Source organism: Echiichthys vipera (genome assembly GCF_963691815.1).
Source record: "Echiichthys vipera genome assembly, chromosome: 19".
Classification (NCBI taxonomy): Eukaryota; Metazoa; Chordata; class Actinopteri; order Perciformes; family Trachinidae; genus Echiichthys; species Echiichthys vipera.
The window spans coordinates 15,212,503-15,238,923 of record NC_139844.1 but is presented as its reverse complement, the minus strand read 5'-3'; the positions used below and the strand labels follow the sequence as shown (position 1 = coordinate 15,238,923).

The window sequence follows — 26,421 nt, the reverse complement described above, 5'->3', positions numbered from 1 at the left end:
TCAAAACCTGGTTCAACCAGCTATTTCTGCTAAATCTTTTGATTTATGAGAATATGCGAAAAACCTGATTGTTTCTTATTATGAGCAACAATTTCCTACATGGGCACAAATTATTTGAATTTTTTTCAAGTCATAAGATAAGCGTTGTAACAAAAGCTTATTTTCCTTACTTTTAACTGCCAATAATTTCTTGATTACTTGTTCAGAGAACTAATCATCACTCACTATTACTAATTATTTTTCCTTGATCTACTGTGGCTTGAACTGTACCTCATCTGTACAGTATGTTCTTTATGAGAAAAGTGTCACAGCAAAATGGAAAAATATAACTGTAAATGGTTCGGTGCAACAGTCGAAAACCCAAAAGTATTCAGTTCACTGTCATAAAACTAAATATTCACATTTAGAAGCTGAAACCGGTGAATTTCTGCACAAGTTCTATTTGAGGGGCAAGAAAGAATAGTAAACCCAGAAATGAGTGGCAGTGTGGCCATCATCACACACTTTAATTCCAACAGTTTGTAAGAAAAAAATATTACAGCGTATATAAACATTAGGATGACTGCAGCTCCTTTGAGTGCATAGATTTAGCTATGTTACATTCGACTCAGTGACGAAGTTGACTCAATGAACCTCAAAGTCCATAAAATCATAAGCGACCTTCGTCAACAACATTCCCCTATAATTTAACAACCTCTATAAGCAAAGTTGAATTTACACAAGATTCCTAACGCAAACTCGCGCACTGCATCTGACTCCTCTCTGACCAAGGCAAAGTGGTGCAATATACACTCTGTTGTCTGGATGTTAGCGTGTGTGTAAGCCTCCATGATGAACCTGAAGATTGGGTTACAGGTGGCGTTTTACTGGGGGTAGGCCTCGATCACCATGGCATGACCCTGGAAAACACAGGAATACGCACTTGTCAGGAACAAATAGAAAGAAAGTAAAATGGTCCAAAGAAGAAAGAATGGAAGCGTTGTCAAACTTTAGTTTTAAAGAACATCGGAGGAGCCCAGAATTTTATTAAAATACTATACTAAGGTCTACATTTCCCCAAATCTTGCTGATTTTAATCCAGCTCTGTATTATGGCAGTGTAGGCACTGAGTGGATTTCCACAGATCTCTGATGCTCCCTTCCACAAAATTCATCTGAAATCAATGCCCACATCGCCATAACACAGACCTGAAGTGAAACAAGAAACAAAGAGAAAAACACTCAGTCGTGACTCTGCCCCAGCCGTCAATTACCTGTCCTCCAGCAGCACAGGCCGCCACCAGTCCGTACTGTCCTCCCTCCTTCTGCAGCCGGTGTGCCACTGTGGTTACCAGCCTGCAGCCTGTGGCGCCAAACGGATGACCCAAAGACAGAGAGCCTCCCCACAGGTTGAACTTCTCCATGGGAGGAGCTCCCACCTACACACACAGACACATAACACACATACATTTGATCAGGTGACTGATATTGACACAAGAATTTATTTGTGTAATATCCAAACTGAGCATTCAGAGAGGATGAGGAGCATCTCACTACTGTCCCATCCCAATCCTGTGTTTATTCATATTAGAACTGCATTTTATATTTTTTAAATTACCTATCGTTATCATGATTCCCGGCCCAAATTATTTTCCTGCCCAGCTATGCACTGATGTAAATTCAGTTAGTTATTTTATTAGTAGTATTCAGTCGTTTAATATTAATATGTATTTAAAAAAACATTATTATGTATATAAACCTTAGCAAAAACATCTAATTTATGTTCACTGGTTGTAGGAAACGGAATCAAACCAAATGTTCAAACCAAGGTCTAATTTTTTTTATACTACTTTCTGTTTTGTATTACAGTACAGCCGTATAAAAATATGATTACGTCTATACTAAATACAGATATAATATTTTCATCATATCATCTTGGCCTTAATTTACTTCGTACACAATGTTCATGTGTTGCAGTATATGTAATATGACCAACAGCTATCTTTACCTTTGATTTCCTGCCCAAATACGTCTGGCCGAACCAATCTGAGTCCAAAGCCTTCAGATTTGCCATTATCTGACCCTGTAAAACACACACAAATACATCCACAGAGTAACCATAGATACCAGACAGAAAACACATCGATTTCTACTGATTCAAAAGTGCAGAATACGAAGTAGACCAGTCAAATCTTACTCTGACATTGATGCCCATGAATAGCAGAAATATGGAGTTTAATCATTTAAGAAATGCATATCTGTAACTCAATTTACCCATTCACTACACAAGCTCGCCCCAAAATGTGTTGTGACAACTTACTGCGAATGCCTCGTGGAACTCAAAGACGTCAATGTCATTCATGGTCAAGCCAGCTCGTTCCAGGACCTTTGGTGTACCGTATGTTGGCCTGAAAGAGTTAAAAAGGGCACAGTGTCAAAACAGAATAAAACTGTTCATCTCAAAATTAAAATTGTCTTTACCTACCGACACAAATGTACAGTAGGTGAAAACACACACAATGTCGAAAACTCCAAACTTTCAAATGTTGGTGTTGAATTGAATGCATTTTTTAACTCACCCCAAAAGCAGCTGATCTTTGGGGTCCTGAGAGACGTAGACAAAGTCTCTGCCGGGATGCAAATATAATATGATCAGAACATCTGAAAGATCATCACTGTGGAAAACTGAGGCTGCTCTACCAAACAGAGAGAGTGCAGATACCTGAGGTAGGCTTTAGGCTTGTAGCCCATAGCCAGAGCTTTCTCTTCAGACATGACAAGAACAGCAGAGGCACCGTCCGTCTGAGGACACACACACAAAAAAAAACAAACAGGCAGTTTATTTAATGCCAGGGCAGTGAATGAGTGATGACAATGCTTCCACTCGTGAGCAGAAACAGTTGAAAGAGCATGATGGGAGATATATTGAGCAGGGTTATACAATTTCCTTCATGGGTGGACCAGAAATGTTGCGTAATGTTAGAAATTAGAAAAGGAGAAATAAAATCATTAAAAACAAAAAGTCAAAGTTGCTTAACAGTGTTTTGCTTCAGGTACTTTGAAGCTTTGATTTAGCAGTTGGATGTGTGTGTAACTGTAGGTGTTTGTTTTGCATACAAAGACAAAACCCATTTTCATGCTGAAGGTATTTTTGAACCAGGACTAAGTATTTAAGGAGGCTGAGAGTGCGGCAGGGCCTGATGTGTGTGTGTGTATGTGTGTGTTTTTGTCTGTTTCATTACCAGGAAGGAGGAGTTGGCAGCGGTGACTGTGCCGTGAGGTTTGATAAAGGCGGCCTTTAGTTTGCCCATTTGTTCCATGGAGGAGGGGCGGATACCGTTGTCCTTGGAAACAATATCACGACCTGGTGACAACAAGCATAGACAAAACGACATCCACTAATTACAACCATCAACATTTTAGTGCAAAACCATCCAAGCTTTTATGTGGCATGTCATGTATCTCAGTTTAAGGCTGGATTGGCACCAAATCAGGAGCAAAAATCAGCCTGTCCTTCCATTCATTTAAATAAGGGCGGCCCGGAGGGATGGTGGAAAAAAATGCAGCGGCCTATGGCAGAAAATCTGTAGTGTGTCTACTTATGACAAAAGTAAGCTGATTTTTAAACTCATACTTTCATATAAAGGGAACCTAGGATACTTTGTCTTGTTTGCTTCATTGCACATGTCAACGACGACGTTAAGTGGAGAAATCTCCGAGACAAATACACAAAGGAGTGAGAAGGAAAGGCAAAATGGATCAGGTCATTTAAGCAGGCCATTTAAGTGACCTTGCACTAGTTGCTGCAACGCCTGATTTGGTGTGAATGCAGCCTAAGGAGCGGGAATCTAGCCTGACCAGCAGTTTACCTGGCACTTTAAAGGAGATGACATCCTGCAGCAGGCCGGCGTCCTGGGCCTTTTTGGCCAGAGTGTGTGATCGCAGAGCAAACTCATCCTGCTCCACTCTGGAGACCCCAAATGCAGCAGCCAGACGATCAGCACTGTGACCCATTGTTTCAGCTGTGGAGAACTCAGCCACAGCAGGAAGCTACAAACACACACACATAATGAAAAGATTACAGGAGGAAATGCTGAGAAGAAAATCTAATTTAACAAACTGTAAGTGGTGACACTCAGAGATTTTAACCTCTGGGGCGAGATGTGCCAGCCGGATGCTACCGATCAGACCAAGCCTCTGGCCGAGGGTCTTGGCCTTGTTGAGGGACAGCATGGTCTTCCTCATCTTACGGCTGTGACGGATAGGAACGTCGGACATAAACTCCACCCCTCCTGCCACAACAGAGTCACACTGGCCTGCTGCAATCAGACCAACAGCTGAAGAGAAGACGGGAGGAGAGAGAGACAGAGGTCAAACTAAAGACAAATATATATATACACACTTAATGTATGAGCCTTACTGTATTGATAAGAAGGAATCTGTCACCTCCTTCATTCTTTTTCTCATATCCATATATTATTTTTAGGATTTCTCATCTACACCATGCCAGAAGTTAGTGTGCTTTGAGATTAAATGTATTTTTATTACTTCTAATTAAATCAGTATACAGTATAACAATATCCTTCTTCTTTGCAGCTACAATGTAGTTCAGTTTCCTCTGCGAGTTGATTAAAGCCCAATATATACAGCACATGTCAAATGGAAGAGGCTCGGCGCAGAGATTTTTTTCCCTGACATACCCGAGGTCATCGCCTGGTTGGAGGAGATGCATGCCATGGTGACGGTGTGAGCTGGGATCTTGTCAGAGAAGCCTGCACCCAGTGCTGCCTGAAACCACAGTAAAAAAAAAAACAATAAGAAGATGCACAACAAAACAGCAGCTCAAAAACCCTCAATTTGGTTCATATTACTGTATGTAACAGCATGCAGTGCTAATGCTTCAGATCAAGGCAAACTATTCTGTGGGTGCACGTGTGTGTGATAATACCTCTCTTGCTACATTGCTGGTTTTGACCTCCTGAATGACGGTTCCATAGATGATGTAGTCTACAGCATCTTTGGGTAAACCCGTTTTGTGCAGCAGACCCCTTTAGGGAAATTTTTAAAATCACAGTAGCACTAAATTAGAAAAAAAACAATGACACATTTCTGTCATACAAAAAAATCCTCAGAGTTTGAGAAACAAGACAGAATGGCGGTAGAAATGCTCCAATGTTCCTCCATCTCTCCTGCTGTATGAACTGCTGCGTTCCAGCCATTTTCAGATATTTGAACGCCTAGATATTACATCCGAAGGTCACCCATAAATCATAGAGCTGTAGTTATACAACGCCTACACTGGCCAATGACAGCTCGTGTTTCACTTGCATGACCCGAGGCGATTTTCCTACCATCTGAAATTGAAAGCAGTAACAGTGACTTCAGGTTCAGGGCTGTTTAATCTACTGGCTAATGTTAGCTTAGCAGGGCTTCAACAGATGCAGCAGAAGCGGAAAGTGACAGAGTCAGGGATGTGAATGAGTGGCAGGGGTTTATTATGTACTCTGGGTCACTGTGGGCAGCTCATCGGAACAACTACACACTATGTCAGTAGACTTTACTTTGATTTATGGTTTTAATAAAAACTGATGGTGGGTTTGTTAATGCTATGATACCATTAAATTCTAAAACAGATTTATCATGCAGATAAACACTCCATATGGAGAGAAGGAAAGAGGCATTGGCAGTCATGTATTAACAGAGCGGCTATTGTATGACAATGATTTAGCTTTTTGTTATTATTTATCTGCATTCATATACATCTGTTTCTCGCGTCTCAAGTTGCTAATCCAACCATAAACAATGACCGCCACTTAGAAGAAAAAGTCTTTGCCCGAATATCTGCCGGCTGTACTAGAAAGCCGCTGAGCCCAGAGGCTAAATTGTCATCAGAAATATAGCAGATGAGAACTGAGATTGTGACACTATTAACACAGAAAAAAAACAGAACAAAAAGAAATTACTCACTGCAGAGCTGCTCTGGCCAAGTCATGGGGCATTAGATCAGCAAATCTGTAAATGAAAACCAGAAAGTTTAACTCTTTGTAAAAGCCGTTTGACCTGTTTTCCTTCTTCCTAAACATAAAGGTGGCCAGGGGCTCCAGCGGGTGAACTCAGCCATAAGAAAAGAGGCAGAGACGTACGTGGTTCCAGACAGCAGGAAAGGGGTTCGAACTCCTTCCACCAGGACTATGTTCTTCACACCAGGCCGAGCCAGTGTCTTTTTGCTCTTTGTCTGAACTGCAAGAAAATAAAAGACAGTAACAGACAGTTAGACTCTGATAGCTGTGAGCAGACCTGAGGAATCAGTATGAGTTCCATCTCAAGACCAGATTTTCAACCATTTAGATTTCACCTAGAGAGGATAGTTTTTTACAGGTTCTGTCCAAGCAAATCAATAAATAAATAAACAAAAAAACTGAGACTCACATTTGAAAAAGTGTGATTTTCACAAGTATATAATCTGGATTTTTTTTTACGTGAATGTAAATGTTATCACTTAGTTTAAATGACTTACCCTGAGCCTGAAGCTGGGCCGTCGTACTGAGAGAGCGTGCCCCTGAGACACACAGAGAAAACCATTCCTTATCCTATTTATATCACTTCAAATACATCAAAATTCAGTTAGCACAAACATCTCAAATGATTAACAGTATATATACTATAGACTAGTCAAAGTTGTAAACATAAACACCCTAAATGTGTCCCAGTTTATTTCCTGTTGTAGGGAATGTGAATGGCACCTGCTGAGGGAAATTGACAAAGACCCAGGCCACTGCCTAGCAAAGGAAATCCATTAAAAAGGTCCATACAACATCATAAGCAAACTGAAGTGTCACAGCCTGAATTTAAATAATAGATATCTGTATGTTAGGTTCAGTAACCAATTAGTGTTAAGTGATTAGTAGTGATACTACTACTATACTGTATGTATTCATAATGACTCATTAAAACATGTATAAGCTGTTGGTGCTGTATGTCTTACTCTGTTCTCTTGGTGGATCCATTTTCACCATTGTTTTTTTATATACATTTAAGTAAGTTAATCTGGGAAACAAATAATATTAGAGAAAACGTACCCAATCGCACTGCAAAGGAAGGGCTGGCAGAGCAGCTCCGCATTGTGTTCAGCAACATGGAAGCCATTATGTTCTGCAGAGAAAAAAATTGTTGTTACTGTAAAGTTAAAATTATAATTATAACAATCATAACTCCTTTCTGTTTTAACTCTGTTGCAATGTAATATACAGTCCACACTTATCAATGAAGGCAGACTCAATAACAGAAACATCTCTCTTTATTTAAACAGCACCTCAAACTACATCCTCCAAAATGACCATACGACTGAATCAACCCCTCACCAAAACAGTTTCAACAAAAACTGAACATTATAACCTTCAGAAAGGCAGAACTATTGCAGGACTGGTGTACAACTGGTCATTAGTTGTAGGTAGGAAAGTGTACCTAAAAAAACTGGCCACTGAGCATAGATGTTCTTACATTCCCGTACAGTGTTTGTCAAACTTTGCATTTCCTTGTCCCAATTCACAATGTCAATCTTATTTCATATATATATATATATATATCAGTGGCGAACCGTGAGCACTACAGCTGGGCCTTCACCTCACCGCCGAGAAGAAAAAAAATCATCGCGGAAAAAAGCAACAGTACAACGAATTAAAAGGGTTTAACAAGTGCAAATTTAATTAACGATGACAAGGATGTAAACAAATAGACCATAACGTCAATAACATTCTCAACAAGAAACATTCTCAACATTAACTTCGGAAAATCTGGAAATATAAAAGGTCACCCAGAATGTCACCCCGTGACGCTGCGGACACAGAGGCTCATTTCATCACCTTGGACAGCGCTATGAAATCACGGCGCATGACAAATCATTCACACATAAATTCATTAGCATTATCAATCTACAATACAATTTCAAAAGTTACACAAAGCTTGTAATACAAAGACTATTTTTTAAAGTTGCAATGAAGTGCAAATGCCTCTCCATGCGCAATTACGCATAGCGCAATGAATACCGATGTCAAATAAATTGAAGTCACAATTTTTACTACTATACCTCCTTAATTCTCCACAGGGAAAGGGACAGACAAGTGAACATGAAGAGAATAAAAACCCTCTGAAAAATCCAACCACACACTTGTCAGTAATCTTAATCCCTTGAAATAATAATCAAGGTGTATTATAACAGAGGCCTACCTTAAATAAACGCGAAGTCCATTCGTCGGTCTCTCTTTGTGAAGTGGGCGATGGCGGCGTCATAAAGTTTGTCCTTTGATTTGAGCTCCAAAAGAAGTCCTTTCTCTATGGACATCAGTGCCAAAGCTCCCAGGCGGTCCTGTCCAGTACTGTTCCTAGCGTGCGTCTTGATGCGCTTCAGAGCCGAGAAAGACCACTCCACGGAGGAGGTGGACACGGGGATGGTCAGCACCAGGCAGGTGAGGTGATACAGCTGCGGCATGCTCTCAGTCAGCTCTTTAAGAGTCAGAAAGTGCAGCAGGTCTGCTGGGCTCCTTGCCTCAAAGTTTGCCATGTTGTACATGACCGTCAGTTCAGTCTTGAGCCTGGGGAGGTCAAAATGCAGCCCGTAGCTTTCCGTGAGGCTCTGGAACTCAGAGCTGGGGAAGTTTTCTCTGTGTGAGGTAAACTTCTTGGGGTCCAGAAGGGCAAGGAACATGAGTTTTTCATGATCCTTGAACCTGTTCCTCAGCTGAGTGAGGATGTTGTCCAGGATTTCACTGTGCAGCCGCTGGTACGCTGCGCGCACATCTCCGACTCTCCGTGCCCTGCGCCCGCTGGGAACCCCGACTTCGCGCACAGTGTCCTCATAGATGGAGTCAAATTCAGAATCTTTACTCTCATCATGTCCTCGAAATGCCAGATCTTGCTTTCCAAGAAATGTGACGACATTGATGAGACGTTTCAGGATTTCTCTGTTCTGCCTGACCTTGTTGTTGTGGGCCGTTGTATGATTCCGGCGCTGCTCATCTAGCTGAAGATCAATTCTTGTGTCCCCAAAAGTTTTCAAATTGACCATCGCTTGCAGGTGTGCCGCAGAATCTTGATGTCGAAGGGCTGACTTTGTCAGATTTGTAAGGCTGACAAATCCGCCGCTGACCCAGGTGGATGACTTGTCCGTTGTAAAAAGTAAACAACTCCAGCAGTACAGCCTGTTTGTTTCCTTACAGCCAGTCATCCATGGATACCGCTGATAATTTTCGGTCTTGAAATGCCTTTCCGCTTTCTTAACCTTTTCTTTTAATTCCAGCTCGGGAGTTGGTCTTCCGTTTTTTATTATTTCAAGTTTTTCTGTGAAGGCCCGCCTTGAAAAAGGCGATGCTATCAAGCTAGCCACAACGTCACTCTCGTCTTCCGCCATTTAAATCAACCGCTCTCACCACTCTGCATAGATTCGCTGCTTGGACTTCATGAAGGCCTTGGATCTTTTGTTTAATTCCCGCCCTCTAGAAATCAAACCGTGATTGGTCGATTTGCCCGTCACTCACCACACCAAAACATATAGCTTGGCCTTCCCCGGGATTCGTGAAGTCCTAACCAATGAATGAGCCAGCTAACCTGGCCTTAATAGAGACAGACGATTATGATTGGATAACAGGTTTTCAGGACATGAACTTGACAGAAAGCTTAATTTTAGAACAAAGATGAGAGAAAATGTATTAATATATTGTATTAAATTAAAAAATATTTTTTTTTTATTGAATACTTCATTATTATTATTATTGAATTTATTATTATTTCTTATTCATTTAGGCCTTCTCTGAAGGCGTAGAAGGCCCTGAAGGTTCCCCACTGATATATATATATATATATATATATATGAATGTGTTACTTGACTCTCTAAATCAATAGACATTAGACAACGGTCTCAAGAACTCCTTTGTCCCTCAGGCCATCACACTCTACAACTCCTCACTCAGGGGTAGGAGGAAATAAAGGGGACAGAAGGGAAGGAGTGGGAGCCGCTCACTGTGCAGTTAATAATCTACTCTACCTTTCCAGTGCAATCATTTAATCTTACTGCTCATTTCTGTCCTATACAGTCATACATATTGTATTATCATATGTATATATATATTATAATTTATTATTATTATTATATATTTCCTCTACATTTAAGTTATCGGATTTAACTTTCCTGTGAATTTTATTTGACCTGTATTCTCACATCTACATCATATATATTTGACTAAGAGTTTATTGCTTACTGTTTATTGTTTTTGATACTTTCTGTATTTATAAGAGTTTATTGGTTATCCTACACTGGATTTTTTTATACCTCCCTCGTGTTTTTGTAATCTGCTGGAAACTGTATTAAAATGACAGCATTGATTGATTTCTGATTACTGACAACGAGAGATTTGTGCCACATAGAAAATAAAGATTTAAAGTTTAAATTAACAGTCATCGCAAATGATCAATAAAGAGAAGTCTAAGTCTAAGTACATTTACTCAAGTACTTTACATAAGTACAATTGTGTCGTACTTGTACTTTACCTATAGTATTTCCATTCTACTTTTTATTTCTTCTCCAGTATGTTTCACTTTTTACTGCACTACATTTATTTGACAATATAGTTCCATACAAACACTATGATATGCTTATATGATATGATGCTCTACTGCTACTAATCTACCCGGTAAATAGAATATTAAAATTGGCTACACATTGACAAACTACAACATTAAAATGCTCTTTGATTCATATTCTCATTCTGAATTCATCCCTTTTACTTGTAAAGAAGTACCCTTGAACTATGATATGATCTTTCTCCTTTTATTTAAGTAACATTCTGAATAAAGGACTTTACTTGTACAAAAGTACCCTTGAACTATGATATTTCTACTTTTATTTAAGTAACATTCAGAATTCAGGACTTTTACTTGTAAAGAAGTACCCTTAAACTATGATATTTCTACTTTTATTTAAGTAACATTCTGAATTCAGGACTTTTACTTGTAAAGAAATACTCTTAAACTATGATATTTCTACTTTTACTTAAGTAACATTCTGAATTCAGGACTTTTACTTGTAAAGAAGCACCCTTAAACTATGATATTTCTACTTTTACTTAAGTAACATTCTGAATTCAGCCCGTTTACTTGTAAAGAAGCACCCTTAAACTATGATATTTCTACTTTTACTTAAGTAACATTCTGAATTCAGCCCGTTTACTTGCAAAGAAGTACCCTTAAACTATGATATTTCTACTTTTACTTAAGTAACATTCTGAATTCAGCCCGTTTACTTGCAAAGAAGTACCCTTAAACTATGATATTTCTACTTTTACTTAGGTAACATTCTGAATTCAGCCCGTTTACTTGCAAAGAAGTACCCTTAAACTATGATATTTCTACTTTTACTTAGGTAACATTCTGAATTCAGCCCGTTTACTTGCAAAGAAGTACCCTTAAACTATGATATTTCTACTTTTACTTAGGTAACATTCTGAATTCAGCCCGTTTATTTGTAATGGAGTAATTTTGAACAATGCTTGTTCTACTTTTACTTCAGTAACATTCAGAATTCAGCCCGTTTACTTGTAATGGAGTAATTTTGAACAATGCTTGTTCTACTTTTACTTCAGTCAAAGATCTGAGTACTTCGTCCACCACTGAATCCTTACTATCTTTAAACCTAATGACCTTAACGATTTGTTATGAGGCTCTATTAAGCTACGCATGTAACCATATTAAATATCAATGAAGTGATTTTTTTATTTGTGCAGATTCACACTTATATAACAAGTCTTTCGGCTATATCATAACATACAAATGTGTTATTACGTGGGACACTCCACCATTGACGGTCACCCAGCCCAACCCCCCTACCCTGGCTCTGACCCTTCACCTAGATTCCTGTACCGGAGAATGACAGAGACAGAAAAGCAGGATCACGGGACTCAAACGAGGGTCAGAGCTGTCTGTGGATACATTAAGTATCTGATTCATTTACACAAATCAAAAACACGCGTTTATAACGATCAAAAACAGCAAAAACAGTGCCGTTGTGAGCAAGATGATCCATGCTGTCAAAGCTAACAAAGCTAAAGTTTCCTTTCAGTTGTTGTTGTGATTGCATCGGTCACTGCGGGGTGAATAACGCATTTGTAGAGGTCACACTTTGTCCTTTCTCTTCCTAATTTGTTATCACAACTGTCAGCTCGGCTGTGGCTTACCTGTGTTTGAGTTAGGTCCTCGCCGACACCTCTTAGCTGTCAAACGATCGGCTGGACGCGGCACTGCACTCACACCGGAGGACTACGCTTTCAAAGGACCCACTAGTGTGTTAGCTGACTGAGGTAGTGCCTGAACAAAACACAAAGAAATTGATGGTTACATGCCTGCTTGTGTGAAATATCTCCTTTAAATAAAATATAATTTTACTGACATCATAAACATTGTATTGCTAAGGAAATCTCCAAGCATTACCCAGATTATGATATTTATTTATATTTTTATTTAAATTATGTATTTTCTGTGGTGAATAAGAATATGTAAATATGTATGTTTTCATGGTGGTGCAAATTGTAAAGAATGTGTTAAAAATAAGATATGATAGAAATATGACGCCATTCATTATTAATATATGATATTTATATATATTTATTTATGTATTCGCCTTATTGGTTTGTTAATTTTTTGTCTTTACTGTTCTCATTGTTTTCTTTTCTTTTTATATCATTATTTTCTTTTATAATGCTATCTTATATTTCAATATGTTCTTATTTATTTATTTTGATATGTGTGTATGTATATGTGTATATGTTTGTATATATCTATATCTATATATATATATATATATATATATATATATATATGTGTGTGTGTGTGTGTGTGTGTGTGTGTACTGTATATGTATTATCTTGATAAATATTGTCGATTAACTGTAGGGAACCCTACGTGCCCAGCCTCTTGTGGGTTTTCTGGGTTTCCTCAGCAATTTTTTTTAACCTAATGTCTTAACATTTCTAAATAAAGTAAATAAAATGATCAAATAGTGGTGCAGAGGGGGAAGGATTAAATGAGATTTACCTCTTCGTATTGCTTTTCGGACATGTTTAGTTAATATTTTGTTTTTATTCTTTGAGATTTTATTGTATTATTATTATTCTTTATTTTATTGACATGTTCGAAATAAAGCATTCATTCCTTTATTTTTGTTTTGCTCAAATAATATCTAACAATTTTAGGGGAATATTTGTATTTCCGCCATAGACTCTACAGTCTATTATTTCCAACTCCTCATCCTGTTGTCGACACTCGAGCGCCCCCAGTGGTCGGAGTATTTATTGAGCCGCTGGGAGACCAATAGTTTTTTGAAGAGCTTCAGGTGGAGATGGCAGCTGTGCGTGCAGTCGGAGTTTTTTCCAAGTTTGCAACTAGAAAATATCCCTTCTTGTCAGGTATGTGATACAAAATTAATAATACAATATCACTTTTTATGAAGACAGTTTCCATGGCATTGTTTGACACTTCTGTACTTCGTTATCAGCTTTCCTCAAGCTTCCAGCTGTTTCCTATTTAAACTGAGTAAAAATAATTTGTTATATTTGTACTGAGAACCGACTAGAGTCTTACTTAGATTGCCAAATGACTGTTGACACTCATGGCAGTAATTTACCCACTTAATTCAAATGATAACAGGCGAGACAGAGGAGACAGAATTAGCATATGAAGAAAATGTATTCAGTTATTTTACAATATTATAAATAGCAATACTACACTGTAAAAGGTCTTGCACTCAAAATGTACTTCAGTACCAAAAGCAATCATGCAGAATGTCCAATTACAGAATAATATTCAGAGAGTTATTATTATTGATGCATTCGTGTGTACATCACTTTAATTTTGTAGCTGGTAAAGGTGGGGCTTGTTTGAGGAACATTAAATATTGTTTAAAAGCTTAAAGGATGGCTTCACCCTATAAGGATCTTTTGTGTATTTATTACTCTTCCTGTGTTACCTTGAATCTTTGAAGAAAAATATGTTTTTCTTACAGTGAACAGGAGTCACGCAGCCCCCTTTAAGGCTAGTTAAATTAAGTCTTTAAATCTTTAATGTTGTCTTGATTCCCCGTGGATGCATCTGATCATTCAAGATAGTCAACAATAATTTCCCAAAAATGTGGTAATCTATTAATCGTTGAAGCCTTCTATCAAAAGCAAAAATACCATTTTCTGGTTCCAGTTGGTCAAATGTGAGTATTTGCTGGTATTCTCTGTTTTATATATTGTGTACTTAATATATCTTGGTTTTGAACTTTGATTGGAGAAAACTATTTGAAGGCACTTTTAACAATTATGGGCTAAACAATCAGTTAACTAAAAAAAATGACATTTTAATCAATAATATAAATGAAATGTTTGTTGCAGCTCTACGTGCAAGTCTCTGGTAACATACTGCCAGTGATGTGTGGGTGGAGGATCCCTTAAAGTAGATCATAGGTCATTCTTGCTTCTTCCTTATCTCTGTCTCTGTTTCTTAGGTCATGCCAGCCGAAGCCTCTCACTGTCTTCGTCATTGGCAGGTAAACAGCAGCTTGTTGGCCATTGGTGCGTCTAATATAGTACATTCACTACTGGGGTCACACTGATTTACCCAAATATCAGGCCATTAAAAGTGAAAGTTAGAGACGTTTTTGTGGTCTTCCTTTGAAGTGAAAGATTCTAAGATCTTAAGATACTTTATACATCCCTGTCCAGTCTCTGCAACATCAAATGTCAGCTCAGAAACGCCTTTGTTTGCATCGTCTGTATAATCCTACACCTGACTTTTCGATTTTTCCTGTAAAAACTGGTTTCAGTATGTTTACATGCCGTGTAAACAGGCATGTAAACAGTCAAAACAAACTGTCTGGATCCTTGACTTCGAACAGATAGGTGGAGTTTTCTTCGTTGTGAAACATTTGCAAAGCTGTCAAATCCTTGATAGTTAACCATTGCAATGAACGATCGACCTGTTTACTTTTTAGAATGTGTTATTTGGTGTTTGCACCTTAAAGATAATCTTCTTTGTTTTTTTGTTTTATTTAGGATGTATTTGTACTGCAACTGCTGCACAACAATTTCCCTCAGGATAAATAAGGTTTTATCTTATCTCATCCATGTTTACTAGCTTGCAGTCATCTTCTTCCCTGTCTGTGTTGGCACTAGAACAGGCCTATCACAGTCATATCAGTATCAAGCCGTATTGGTGTATATGTTTTTCAATATGCACCGATATTAAAAACTTTTTACAGAACATATAATGCAGAAAACGATGCTTGGGGCGATTAAAGGGCGTCACACAGCTGTTTATTTAATTTTTATTATTTATTTACTCAGGGTTAATTTATAGAATTGGTTGACGATATATTACATTGAAATTATAATGTTATTAATTATTTGATAACGTTTTTTCTCTAGGAAAGCATTTGCCTTTTTAGAGTCATATCGGTGCACAATCCACAAAAAAAGGTCTGTTTTCATTCCAGCCCAGAAATTCACAATATACTGGCCGCTGCCGTATTGGTAATCGGTTAATTTTTATCCTTTAAAATGAATATCAGTCTCAAAATCCTATATCGGTAAGACTTTATTTGGCCGGACATTCAATAATTTTAATAACCTCGATCCTTAGGCTACTAGAAAAAATGAACAATAATCAAGTGCCTTTGAATTTTCAAATGTTAGAGAGAAAGTCACTGTCCAGTGTACAGGTTACTTTTTTCTTCATCATCATTGGTACCATCTGTCAGAGAGTGCATCACCTGATTTTGAAGATGCAGATTTAAAGTTGCACTTCAGCTGACAACAGTTTGTTTGGTCCTCCAAGTTCCAACAGTTCCCTATATGCCCAGGTGTCCTTCAGCAAGGACACTGTTCCGGTGTATTTTTGCTATTTATGCTAATATTCTCCAGGGATAATGTTCAACTAGTCGAAATTAGCATAATACAGTACTGGAAGCCCCTTTGTCTGACGGTCTCTCATCTGTTTTTTTCTGTCCTCTCCATCAAGCTCGAACACACGTCAGCTACGAGCTCAAGGATGAAGTGGCAGTTATACGACTCAATGATCCAAAAGCCAAGGTGTGTGTTTGTATGTGTGGGTGTGTGTTTATGGAAGAGACAGTGTCAGAGAGAGAGAGAGATCATGTCTGTGACAGTCTTGACTGCCTGTCTCTGTCCTCTTCTCTCGCTGACAGATGTGACATGACTAATCAGAGTGTGATGAGACTTGTGAGTGTTTGTGTATATATGCAGGTGAACACACTGTCGAGGCGGATGCAGTCTGAGCTGATGGAGGTGATGGAGGAGGTCTGGTCGAACGACTCTGTGAAAAGTGCTGTCTTCATATCCAGCAAGCCTGGCTGCTTCATCGCCGGGGCAGATATCAAGTAGGCTTATTGGGGCTTGAACAAGGATTTCCAATACCTGCCTGTGTGTGTGTGTTCACTCCTACACTTGTATGTGGTTTGAACCAGCGGGAAGACATTTATCATGACACGTTTTCAAACTTTCTTAACGGCAAGCAAATAATGCTTGTGAATAATTGTAAATAATCAAGTCTTCTACATTGATATAACAAGCACATACTGACTCAAATTTCTTAATCTGATTACTCTGTATTTGTGTGAAATGTATGTAAACATAGCCAGTGTAAAGTGGGAAAATTGTATTTATTTTTTTATATTCATTTTGAAGTATACAACAATGGACTTTATCATGAAGTTATTTCATATAGACTATTTATGTATTGAATTACCAGAAAACATGGTATATGGTGATATACTATATATGGTTATCGAGATATGAAAATACCTATATTGGGATGGAAGATTTTGGTCATATTGTACAGCCCCCTACACGACTCACTTCATACAAAAGTCAGTAATAAATTCTGTCAAGATAAATATGTGTAACTGAGTAATTAAATGCTCTTTATTTCTTTCTTTTTAGAATGATCGAATCCTGTGGGAGCAGCGAGGAGGTCAGCCGTATCTCTCGGGACGGTCAGAAGACACTTGAGAAGATCGAGAAGTCTCCCATCCCTATTGTCGCTGCCATCAATGGCTCCTGTCTGGGGGGAGGCCTCGAGGTACAACCGTGTGTGTGTGTGTGTGTGTGTGTGTGTGTGTGTGTGTGTGTGTGTGTGTGTGTGTGTGTGTGTGTGTGTGACCCAGAGAAAGCCTATTGATAAGATAAGATCTGCCCATTGAATCCCTCATCTGTTTCTTCTCTGTAGGTCGCGATAGCCTGCCAATACCGAATCGCCACAAAAAGCAAAAAAACAATCCTGGGGACACCAGAGGTCAAGCTGGGACTGCTGCCTGGAGCGGGTGGCACTCAGAGACTGCCTGAAATGGTATACATGCACACACTCATATTAATCAGTTAATGTCTTGAAAGCACCGCCACAGTCTTGTACTGGTGGCTATTGAGTGACACTGGAGTATATTAAGGTCAAGAGCCTCACTTGGGGGGATTTCAGCTCACAATATGTGCAAACTGTGTGTGTGTGTGTGTGTGTGTGTGTGTGTGTGTGTGTGTGTGTGTGTGTGTGTGTGTGTGTGTGTGTGTGTGTGTGTGTGTGTGTGTGTGTGTGTGTGTGTGTGTGTGTGTGTGTGTGTGTGTGTGTGTGTGTGTGTGTGTGTGTAGGTGGGTCTCCCTGAAGCGTTGGACATGATGCTGACAGGCAGGAACATCAGGGCAGATAAAGCTAAGAAGATGGGTCTAGTGCACCAGCTTGTGGACCCTCTGGGTACGTTCTGCACAAGGCATTTTCTTTATTGCTGTACTACACTGCTGTAGTCTTCTGTGACCTACAGGCAAGGGTGGGAGAGGATTAAACTCTGTGTTTGTTTCACTCCAGGTCCTGGTACGAAGCCTGCAGAGGAGCGGACTATCGAATACCTCGAGGAGGTTGCCGTGGGCGTGGCCAAGGGAATCGCCAACAAGCAGATTTCCCTCACTAAGGACAAGAGCCTCATGCAGAGTGAGTGAAGCCCGGTTCACACTAGTTGCCTAGTAGATCTCTTTGCTCACTTCTAGTGAGACTAGACTTTCAATCGGGTTTGGAGGTGTTATATTACTGTTTTCAAATTATATTTCACATGCAGAGAACAGAACAAAAGCAAGAGAGAATACTGGAGAACATTTATTCATATGGAACCTTTAATAACACCAACAGCTTCAAGGCCTGTGGTGAAAAGTACTCAAGGATTGTATTTATGCTATCTTGAGGTATTTGTACTTAATTTGAGTATTTTTAGTCTTCGACATCAAGTTACAATTCAGAGGCAGATCTTCAGGTTCGAATCAAAGCTCATATTTGCTGGAACTGTCACTACAACAGCACAATGAGACAGATGATCCGTGAAATAGCAATGTAGCTATACCTCCACCTTCTCCTTTCTATGTGCTCCTAATGGCATCTGAAAAGATCCACTGCGCCTGACCGACAACCGATCAGAGCCGAGGAGTCCCTGACGCAGCGTCAGTGATCGGAATGAATCCAGTGATAGTTGTCTGTACATCCATGGGTACATTGCAAACAGGAACTGCTAATATCTAATTAAAAACAAAACAAACAGGGCTCAAGTTATAGCCCACAGCATACTCACTGTACCCACAGCAACTCTTCTCGTTTACATCCCAAAAAGCTCTAACTGTATTTCCAAAAGACAGGGCATTTGAGCTCAGTGTCAAACTTTAAAACCCAAGCTGCCTGCAATTTCTTGTTACTCCTAGACCCAACACATTTACTGACACAATAGTTCTGTGATCAGTTCTGTGATTTCTAATGGGAAAATTATGTCAGCCTCTGAATTCACCTTAAATACATCTGTAAATATCATTGTGTGTCTTTGCAGAGCTGCAGGACACAGTGATGGGTCTGGGTCCGGTGAGGAAGAAGATCTACAAGACTGTCAGTAAGAAGGTCCAGAAACAGACGAACGGTCTCTACCCTGCTCCTGTCAAAATCATTGAGGTGAGGGATTCCCAAATTGAAAGTAACAGAAGATACAAACATTTACACATGATGTTTATTAACGGTGCAAGAAAATATCGATACGCCTGAGTATTCGATTCATGTTTTGTGACGCCGTATCGATTTTTATTTGACCCTTAGGAGCACAGGCAATCTGGGCCAACATTACCGTCTGAGAAGTTGTAGTGGGCTCTGTATTGTTTAATCCACTTTTACCAACCAAGTCATGCCAGTTTATCAGGGAGGGGGCTACATAACGGACCAAAGTTAGGGCTAAATTTGGATGAGGTAGTATGGCCCTTGTCCTCAAGTTATCTGAATGAAAATGGGTTCCCACCAGTCTCCCCTTTACAGACATTCCAACTTTATGCTTATCCCATGCAGTCTGGGGCATGCCCCTTTACTCATTCTATGTGTTATTTTCATCTGTTATGGTATTTGAATATTTCTGCATACTGGGGTACACCCCCCAGACCTCCTCGCGCACCCTCCGTTCTGGTACCTCAAACGCCCTCCAAGTCCCAAGAACCAAGCTCAAAACCATGGGTGATCGTGCCTTTTCTTCGGCTGCTCCAAAGTTATGTAACGCCCTCCCTGATTACCTGAGGGTCCCGCAGACTACAGATGCTTTTAAAACAGCCATTTAAACCTTTCTGATCACCAAAGCATTTTGCTAAATGTCTTTTGAGATGCTCTCCTTTTAACTTATTACTTATTTTTCATTTTACCATTTATTTTTATATTGTTACTATTCTGCTCTTTAGCACTTTGAGATTGTTGAATGTAAACTGCAATACAAACAAAATATATTATTATTATTGTCCATTGGAATTGCATGAGTTGGATCTGACTGGAAAATTGAGTCTCTTGTGGATTTAATGAGCCCAATTATGTTCATGTATGATGATGTTTGTCCCCACCGTAGCCATTTCATTGTAATAAGATATATTTTTGAAAGACAGACAGTTTTCCTAAAATTAGATCAAAAAGTCAAAGTCCAAGTTAACTTTATTGTCAATAAAATAATGCAACAAATATTGCAATATATCGCCTTGCTTACAGTGTTACAACATATTGCACGTTATTGAATTGTACTTTAACCCCAGTATCATGATGCTTTAATGTTTGTATGTGTGTGTGACTCTGTCTTCTGTTTATATGTGTAGTGTGTCAAGACTGGAGTAGAGCAGGGCAGAGAGGCAGGTTATCAAGCTGAAGCTGAGGTGAGTTTGTGAAAAATGAATTCCTCTTTTTTGTTTCTGCTCCTCAGTTGTATAGAAACCTTGGATGTTTCTATATCTTAACAATTTAACTGCCAGGTTGAGTCATCATGTTCCTGATTCTCATATAGCCAACTGCTTAATTATATTAAATCTAAATCTATATAAAGTGTTTTTGATTCTTACACAGAACTTTGGGAAACTGGCAGAGACTTCAGAGTCCAAAGCTCTGATTGGCCTTTACCATGGTCAGGTATCTTGTAAGAAGAACCACTTTGGGAACCCGGAGAAAGACGTAAAGTAAGAGCTGTAGACGGGCGTGATACATTTTTAGTAACACCCCAAACATTTGCTGTATTGCCTCAATGTCAACAATGTACAATGTGCTTTATTTGTCAGGAGCCTGGCGATCCTGGGTGCAGGGTTGATGGGTGCTGGTATAACCCAGGTATCAATAGATAAAGGCTTCAGCACCATCCTAAAGGACACCACAGAGGAAAGCATCAGCAGGGGACACGATCAGATCTACAACAGGTAAGAGGCAAATTGGCATTTCATCATTTCCTCAAAATATGCTGAGACAAGTGGCCTTTGAAGCAACTCAGAAGAATGTAACAGGATCCTCTTTGTCCTGTCTTTGCCTTCAGTCTTGACACTAAGGTGAAGAGGAGAGCCTTGACGTCATTTGAGCGTGATGTCATGATGTCCAACCTCTCAGTCCAGCTGGACTATGCCGGTTTCCAGTCCGTTGACATGGTGATAGAGGCCGTGTTCGAGGACATCAACCTGAAACAAAAACTCATCCGGGAGGTGGAGGCAGTGAGTACTATCTTCTGTTTCAGTTTTAAAAAGAGTTTAATTTTGAGAGTTTGGACAGGCTGTTCTGAAAATCCAAAATGCTTGATTTTTTTACACATGAACTATAAAGGCTCCCTTAGAATAAATCTTAAATACTGTATATTAAGTGGTGCTTTCGTCCAGTGCAATGGGCTAACTCCATTAAAAGCAGGGTCAACAGTATATTGATTGGTTATTTGATAACAATTGGTTACCCAGGATGGCAATTGCCTTTGAAAAAGTAGAATAGTTAATGTGCACTAGTTTTCTTTCGAGCAAGGTCAGGTACACAGAGTCACTAAGATGATAGTCAGAGAGCCTCACTTTATCACGTTTACTGAAACCTACATAAACCATTCAGGCCTGAATCATGTAATACCCTCCTCAACTTTTACAGAATTTACTGCCGTTCATCATCCCCTGGTAATTAAATGTGCCGAGTGTCTATTTGCACCGAGGTCTGAAAAGGCTCACAGCAGCGGTTCAGCAATTTACAACCGACCCCTTACTTAAGTTTTCTGTGGGAATAAAAAGCGACAAAGTGCAAGCTTATGGACGGTGATTATGGCTGTGTCAGTTAAGCTCTGAACTTTCACTTGGGAAACTTGGGTTTGAAGCCTATAAGAAACTTAACTTAAAATTTAGTTTACGTATTATTCTGCTGTTTGGTTATGTGACATTTTGGAGGAAAAATAAGTTATAATTATAATTTAATATATATATGTGTGTATATATTAAAATAAAGCTTTTGGTGAGCTCTTTCTACTGCAAAAAGGGTTCATGTGAAGAGTTATTAACCCAAAACCATATGACCTGACCCTGAACACACTGAACTATCTGGACACAAAATGGTGTTTATTATTATTATAGACAGTATTAAGTATATTGTCACCCACGTGTTCATGTTTATGATGTTTAAAAATTAACATAAAATTAAAGATTGAATTTAATAAACAAAGTCAGGACAAAGAACAGTCACTTTTTGTTTTGGCTCCCCTGTAGAGTTGGCCAAATGTCACTTGTCACCCTTTTGGTTCTCCCCTGTCGATGGTTAGGGTTAGGCAACAATGCAAATAGCATCTGCCTTAAATGTATTTTGCATGGTATTTACCTTTCCTCTCCTCCCACAGGTAGTCCCTCCCCACTGTATTTTTGCCTCCAACACCTCGACTCTGCCCATCAGTGACATCTCTGCTGCCAGCAAACGCCCTGAAAAGGTACTTACCCATACTTACCCCAAATATTTTTTTTTCCGGTATCGGTACTGAAAGGTGCTTCAAATGGTGTACTGTAGGATAGAGTCTATTTAGTTTTCCCTTAGCTTAGTTTGTGTGCATTGTGCAAACTTTGTTTGTTTGTGTGTGTGCATGTTTAGGTGATCGGCATGCACTATTTCAACCCGGTGGGGAAGATGCAGTTGCTGGAGATTGCCACCACAGATAAGACATCTGAAGACACCTTGGCCTCTGCTGTCAGTGTGGGCCTCAAACAGGGCAAGATTATCATTATTGTCAAGGTGAGAGCAACTCTCAAAGTGTACTTAAAATAACATTTCCACTACTATGTTACCTACTATTGTATTAACCTTTTGGGATTTCTTCATTTTGTCTTGTTCTCTTTCTGTCTTCCAACCCCCTAAAACCACAGGATACTCCTGGGTTTTACGTCAATCGCTGCTTTTTTCAGGAATTGCTAGAGAGCGGACAAATTTTGCTGGTAAGAAAATTTCTTTCTGTGTCTGTGTATAGATGGTTAACTACAACAGAAGGCTGATTTTAGGGACTGGGAGGCTTTAAACACCATATCATTATGCAACGTCCTCTCAGTGTGCCCTCTCTAAGGCAAATACATCATTAGAACTCGTAAACTTCACAACAGAGATATTATAGGTCTTGCTCGGATCAGGCTCTTTCACACCGCCTGTGGATTGGATTTTCAGATAATGATCATCATAATATCTCACTGATAATAATTACCTATGTTTGGGTTCATAGGAAGGTGTGGAGCTGGAGAAAGTGGACTCCTTGTTTACCAGATTCGGATTTCCCATGGGCCCTGCAATGTTAATGGATCATATTGGCTTAGATGTAGCAATAAAAGTTGTAGAGGTAATGTCACTCTGTTGGCTACCGCATGCAGCATTCAAGTTGTGACCTGTATAGTTTAATTCATGGACTTAGTGATAAGATTGTTGGTGCTGTATTGTGTATTATCTCTCTAAGCCAAAAAATACGCCAAAATTGTTTTTTATTATTTATAACAATATAACAAATGACAATGATGTTGACTGTTGATTGATGTTGTCTGCTTGCATGTAGAGTCTGAGAAAAGCCATGGGTCATCGCATCCCAGGAGTATCTCGTTTTACATCGCTACTCACTGAATTTGTGGAGAGAGGCCTCATTGGTAATACTATGATGAGAAATTAACCATTAACATTGTTATTACTATCTTATATATTATTCATACCACTAATGTGTTATTTAAAAATCAAGCTTGAGTGTGAAGATGTACTGCTGCATGTTGCACTTCTTACTGGCTTTTCTAGATGAATAGTTGACTTGCTTTTTTGTTCAAACATGCAGCATACAGTATGTTTTTGTGAACCTGAAGATTTATTTCAAGCAGCTCAGCAAAGTGTTTCAGGTTTTAATGAATTAATTGAAATAAACTGTGAAAGTGTATCAGGGCATAGAACATTATTATGTTATGCATGCAATTTTTAAGGTTGATAGGATTTGTTACATAGAGTTGATGCTAAATAAAAAAAATTAAAAAAAATGTCACCACTCAAGAAGCATAGAAAAACTAATGCTGTGATTTGGGCTCTAGTTTGTGGCTGTGAAGTTTGACGAGGCTGTGATTATCGTATTATCGTATCACAACAGCTCATTTGATAAAAAATTGTTCTCACTTCAATTAATGGCTACTATGTGGACCAACATCATCACACATGAATGCAACTGGGTTCATTGAATCTGCAAGAGTCTCAGCTCTCAAGTCAGAAACGGACCCCCAGTATGCAGAAATATTCAAATAATCCATTTTAGGTGGAAAATTCACATTTGTACTGCAGAAAACTGCACGTTTTTGCCCCAAACTGCACAGGTGTTAACATGAAGTGGGTATGTCCCTAAATAGGAGGCTTGTGGGTACCCACATAACCCATATTTATTCAGTTATCTTGAGGTTAGAGGTCAACAGACCCCTCTGAACACGGCCATGCCAATTTCTTCCTTGCTTCACTTACAAGCTATCATGACAGGGTACCAATGCATTCCTTAGATCATCTAGCTTTATGTGATACAAATATCTTTACCTTTAAAAGGCACATGCTATAGCCTCTGAAAGACAGTATGTCAGATGGGCTCACCTTTGCATTGTCCATCAGAAAATATTGAGCCAGTACTGAGAGACAATATTTAAGCAGCTACTCCAAAAAAGTGTGAACCCGCTGTTAGTGTTTCAGTTAGTCTAATATGTGTTTATTATCAATTGTAGGTTGTAAATCTGGAAAAGGCTTCTATATCTACAAAAGTGGAAAGACGATTGTGAATCCTGAAGCTGAAGAAATCTTTAAGAAATACCAAGGGGCAGCTCCTCCTGGAGTGTAAGACAACATAACCTGGTCTGATCTGCTTACTCTACTTGCTGATCTCTCTCCCTCTAAAAAGCATCATGTTTGTTCCAGGTCTACAGACTTTGACCTCCTGCACCGAATAGTGTCTCGCTATATCAATGAGGCAGCTCTGTGTCTCCAGGAGGGAGTAGTGAGAAACCCTTTAGATGGAGACATTGGAGCTGTGTTTGGCACCGGATTCGCTCCTTGCCACGGTGGTAAGTCTCACAATGAACCAGATCCATACACAGTTCACAAGTTTGGAATCACGCGTTATGATAATGTTTTACTTCTTGCCTTCAAAAAAAGTCCCTGAAGTACACAGATTTCACTGATCCCATTTCTTCTATTTTTTTAACGTCATGTGCATTCAGGTCCGTTCAGGTTTGTCGACACGATCGGCGCAGAGCGTCTTGTGAGCATCATGAGGCGTTTCGAGGATGTTTACGGAGCACCTTTCACACCCTGCCAGCTTCTACTGGACCATGCCAAAGAACCCAGCAAGAAGTTCCACAAGTGATTGAATTTAAAAACTGGTGAAACTATACGTGTGTTTTTATTTATTATTTATTAAGTATGACATTAATTTGGTGAGTGTGTGTGGTACAAGCAGAAGACGTTGGCAAACTAGACGAGATGAGTATTTGTACTGAAGGAATGCACTGTAGTTTTTCTCATTTATTTTGTATTTAATTCCTCTTGTACACATACTGATAGATGTTTATTCTGATGGCTCTCAGATGAGTCAGTTCCCTTTCAAATTCAGAAACTTTGCTTTGGCATTCTCCCAGTTATCTGGATAACTTGGATGCTCTTGCTTCGTGGTGTAACCTTCAGGGTAGCTGAGACTACAGTCCCTGGTTAGATAGATTACTATCGTCAGTACCTGGCTGCATGAAGAAATAGTTTGCACCCTTATTAAAGCCGGATACATTAGTTGAATTAATAGAGAGGGCCAATTTAATTTGGATACCTGGAGGAAAACTTATATTCCTCTAACTGCTGATGTCTGGATTCAGTCAGGAACAACATTTCTTAGTCAGTCCCTGCAACCCACTACCCATACTGCTGTGCTATTAGTATGCCAAAAAAAGATTACTGCACATATCTTTCTTTTTACTTATAGTATGTAGGCTACTCCAGCTGCGTATGTTTCATACAGTATACATACAACTGGGACATTCTACTTTATCATAACATTGCGACTTGGACCCTTGCTCATATACTGTACCTGCGCAAAAGATTGTGAGTCATAATTGCCAGAAAAAGCAGAAAAGATTTCCTATATGTTCAAATCCATAGTCTCTGTGCTGGCTTGCATACTACAAAATACCCTGGAATGTTTGGCATACTGCTTTTGACAGATGTATTAGGACATGCTAAAAAAGAATTGCGTAATATAGTATGATATTAAGGATACCGGAAGGCAGAGACAGTATGTCAAAAAATAAAATAAAAAATACCTGAACTTAAGGATATCCAAACGTGCCAAATTGATATAACATGATTTGAGCAATGTCTTAAAACTAACTATTTTAAATAAAAACATTAAAAACAAATAAAAACATTTTATTTATTGATTTATTCTGTTTATTTTATCGTTTTATCGCCTGTAAATGTCTGGTGTGGGTTCTGTTCTTTCTAGAGGATGATAATTGTATAACTGTAATGATTGCCTCAATGTTTGTAAATTCATCTTGTGAATACATTTTTTTCAAACCCCAAACACGGAAGCCCTGAAAGTGTTTTT

General features: G+C 39.0%; 2 protein-coding genes across 3 annotated transcripts; one reads left to right on the top strand and one right to left on the bottom strand.

Annotated features, from left to right (window-relative positions):
• Window positions 1–475: 475 nt before the first annotated feature.
• hadhb (hydroxyacyl-CoA dehydrogenase trifunctional multienzyme complex subunit beta) lies at window positions 476–12,294 on the bottom strand. Of its 2 annotated transcripts, none has more exons than XM_083934336.1 (16): window positions 12,203–12,294; window positions 7,058–7,130; window positions 6,496–6,537; window positions 6,122–6,218; window positions 5,946–5,990; window positions 4,927–5,026; window positions 4,679–4,766; window positions 4,128–4,315; window positions 3,848–4,028; window positions 3,221–3,342; window positions 2,701–2,780; window positions 2,558–2,605; window positions 2,299–2,386; window positions 1,987–2,061; window positions 1,253–1,417; window positions 476–899 (listed from the first exon to the last, which is right to left on the bottom strand). In XM_083934336.1, exons 2-16 carry the CDS (start codon window positions 7,122–7,124, stop codon window positions 864–866), a joined length of 1,422 nt encoding a protein of 473 aa, XP_083790462.1. In that variant the 5' UTR covers window positions 7,125–7,130; window positions 12,203–12,294; the 3' UTR covers window positions 476–863. The 2 variants fall into 2 exon arrangements, with proteins under 2 accessions (XP_083790462.1, XP_083790461.1); XM_083934335.1 differs by lacking the exon at window positions 12,203–12,294 and adding an exon at window positions 8,205–8,295.
• A 1,068-nt stretch (window positions 12,295–13,362) lies between these two features.
• On the top strand, window positions 13,363–25,191 carry hadhaa (hydroxyacyl-CoA dehydrogenase trifunctional multienzyme complex subunit alpha a; the record flags this gene model as incomplete). Its single annotated transcript, XM_083934606.1, has 21 exons — window positions 13,363–13,429; window positions 14,512–14,553; window positions 16,023–16,093; window positions 16,268–16,401; window positions 16,964–17,102; window positions 17,250–17,369; window positions 17,663–17,765; window positions 17,877–17,999; window positions 18,877–18,995; window positions 20,162–20,218; window positions 20,406–20,515; window positions 20,615–20,749; window positions 20,863–21,034; window positions 22,183–22,269; window positions 22,428–22,568; window positions 22,700–22,768; window positions 23,047–23,160; window positions 23,371–23,458; window positions 24,554–24,662; window positions 24,744–24,889; window positions 25,046–25,191. 21 exons carry the CDS (start codon window positions 13,363–13,365, stop codon window positions 25,189–25,191), a joined length of 2,292 nt encoding a protein of 763 aa, XP_083790732.1.
• Window positions 25,192–26,421: the final 1,230 nt, after the last annotated feature.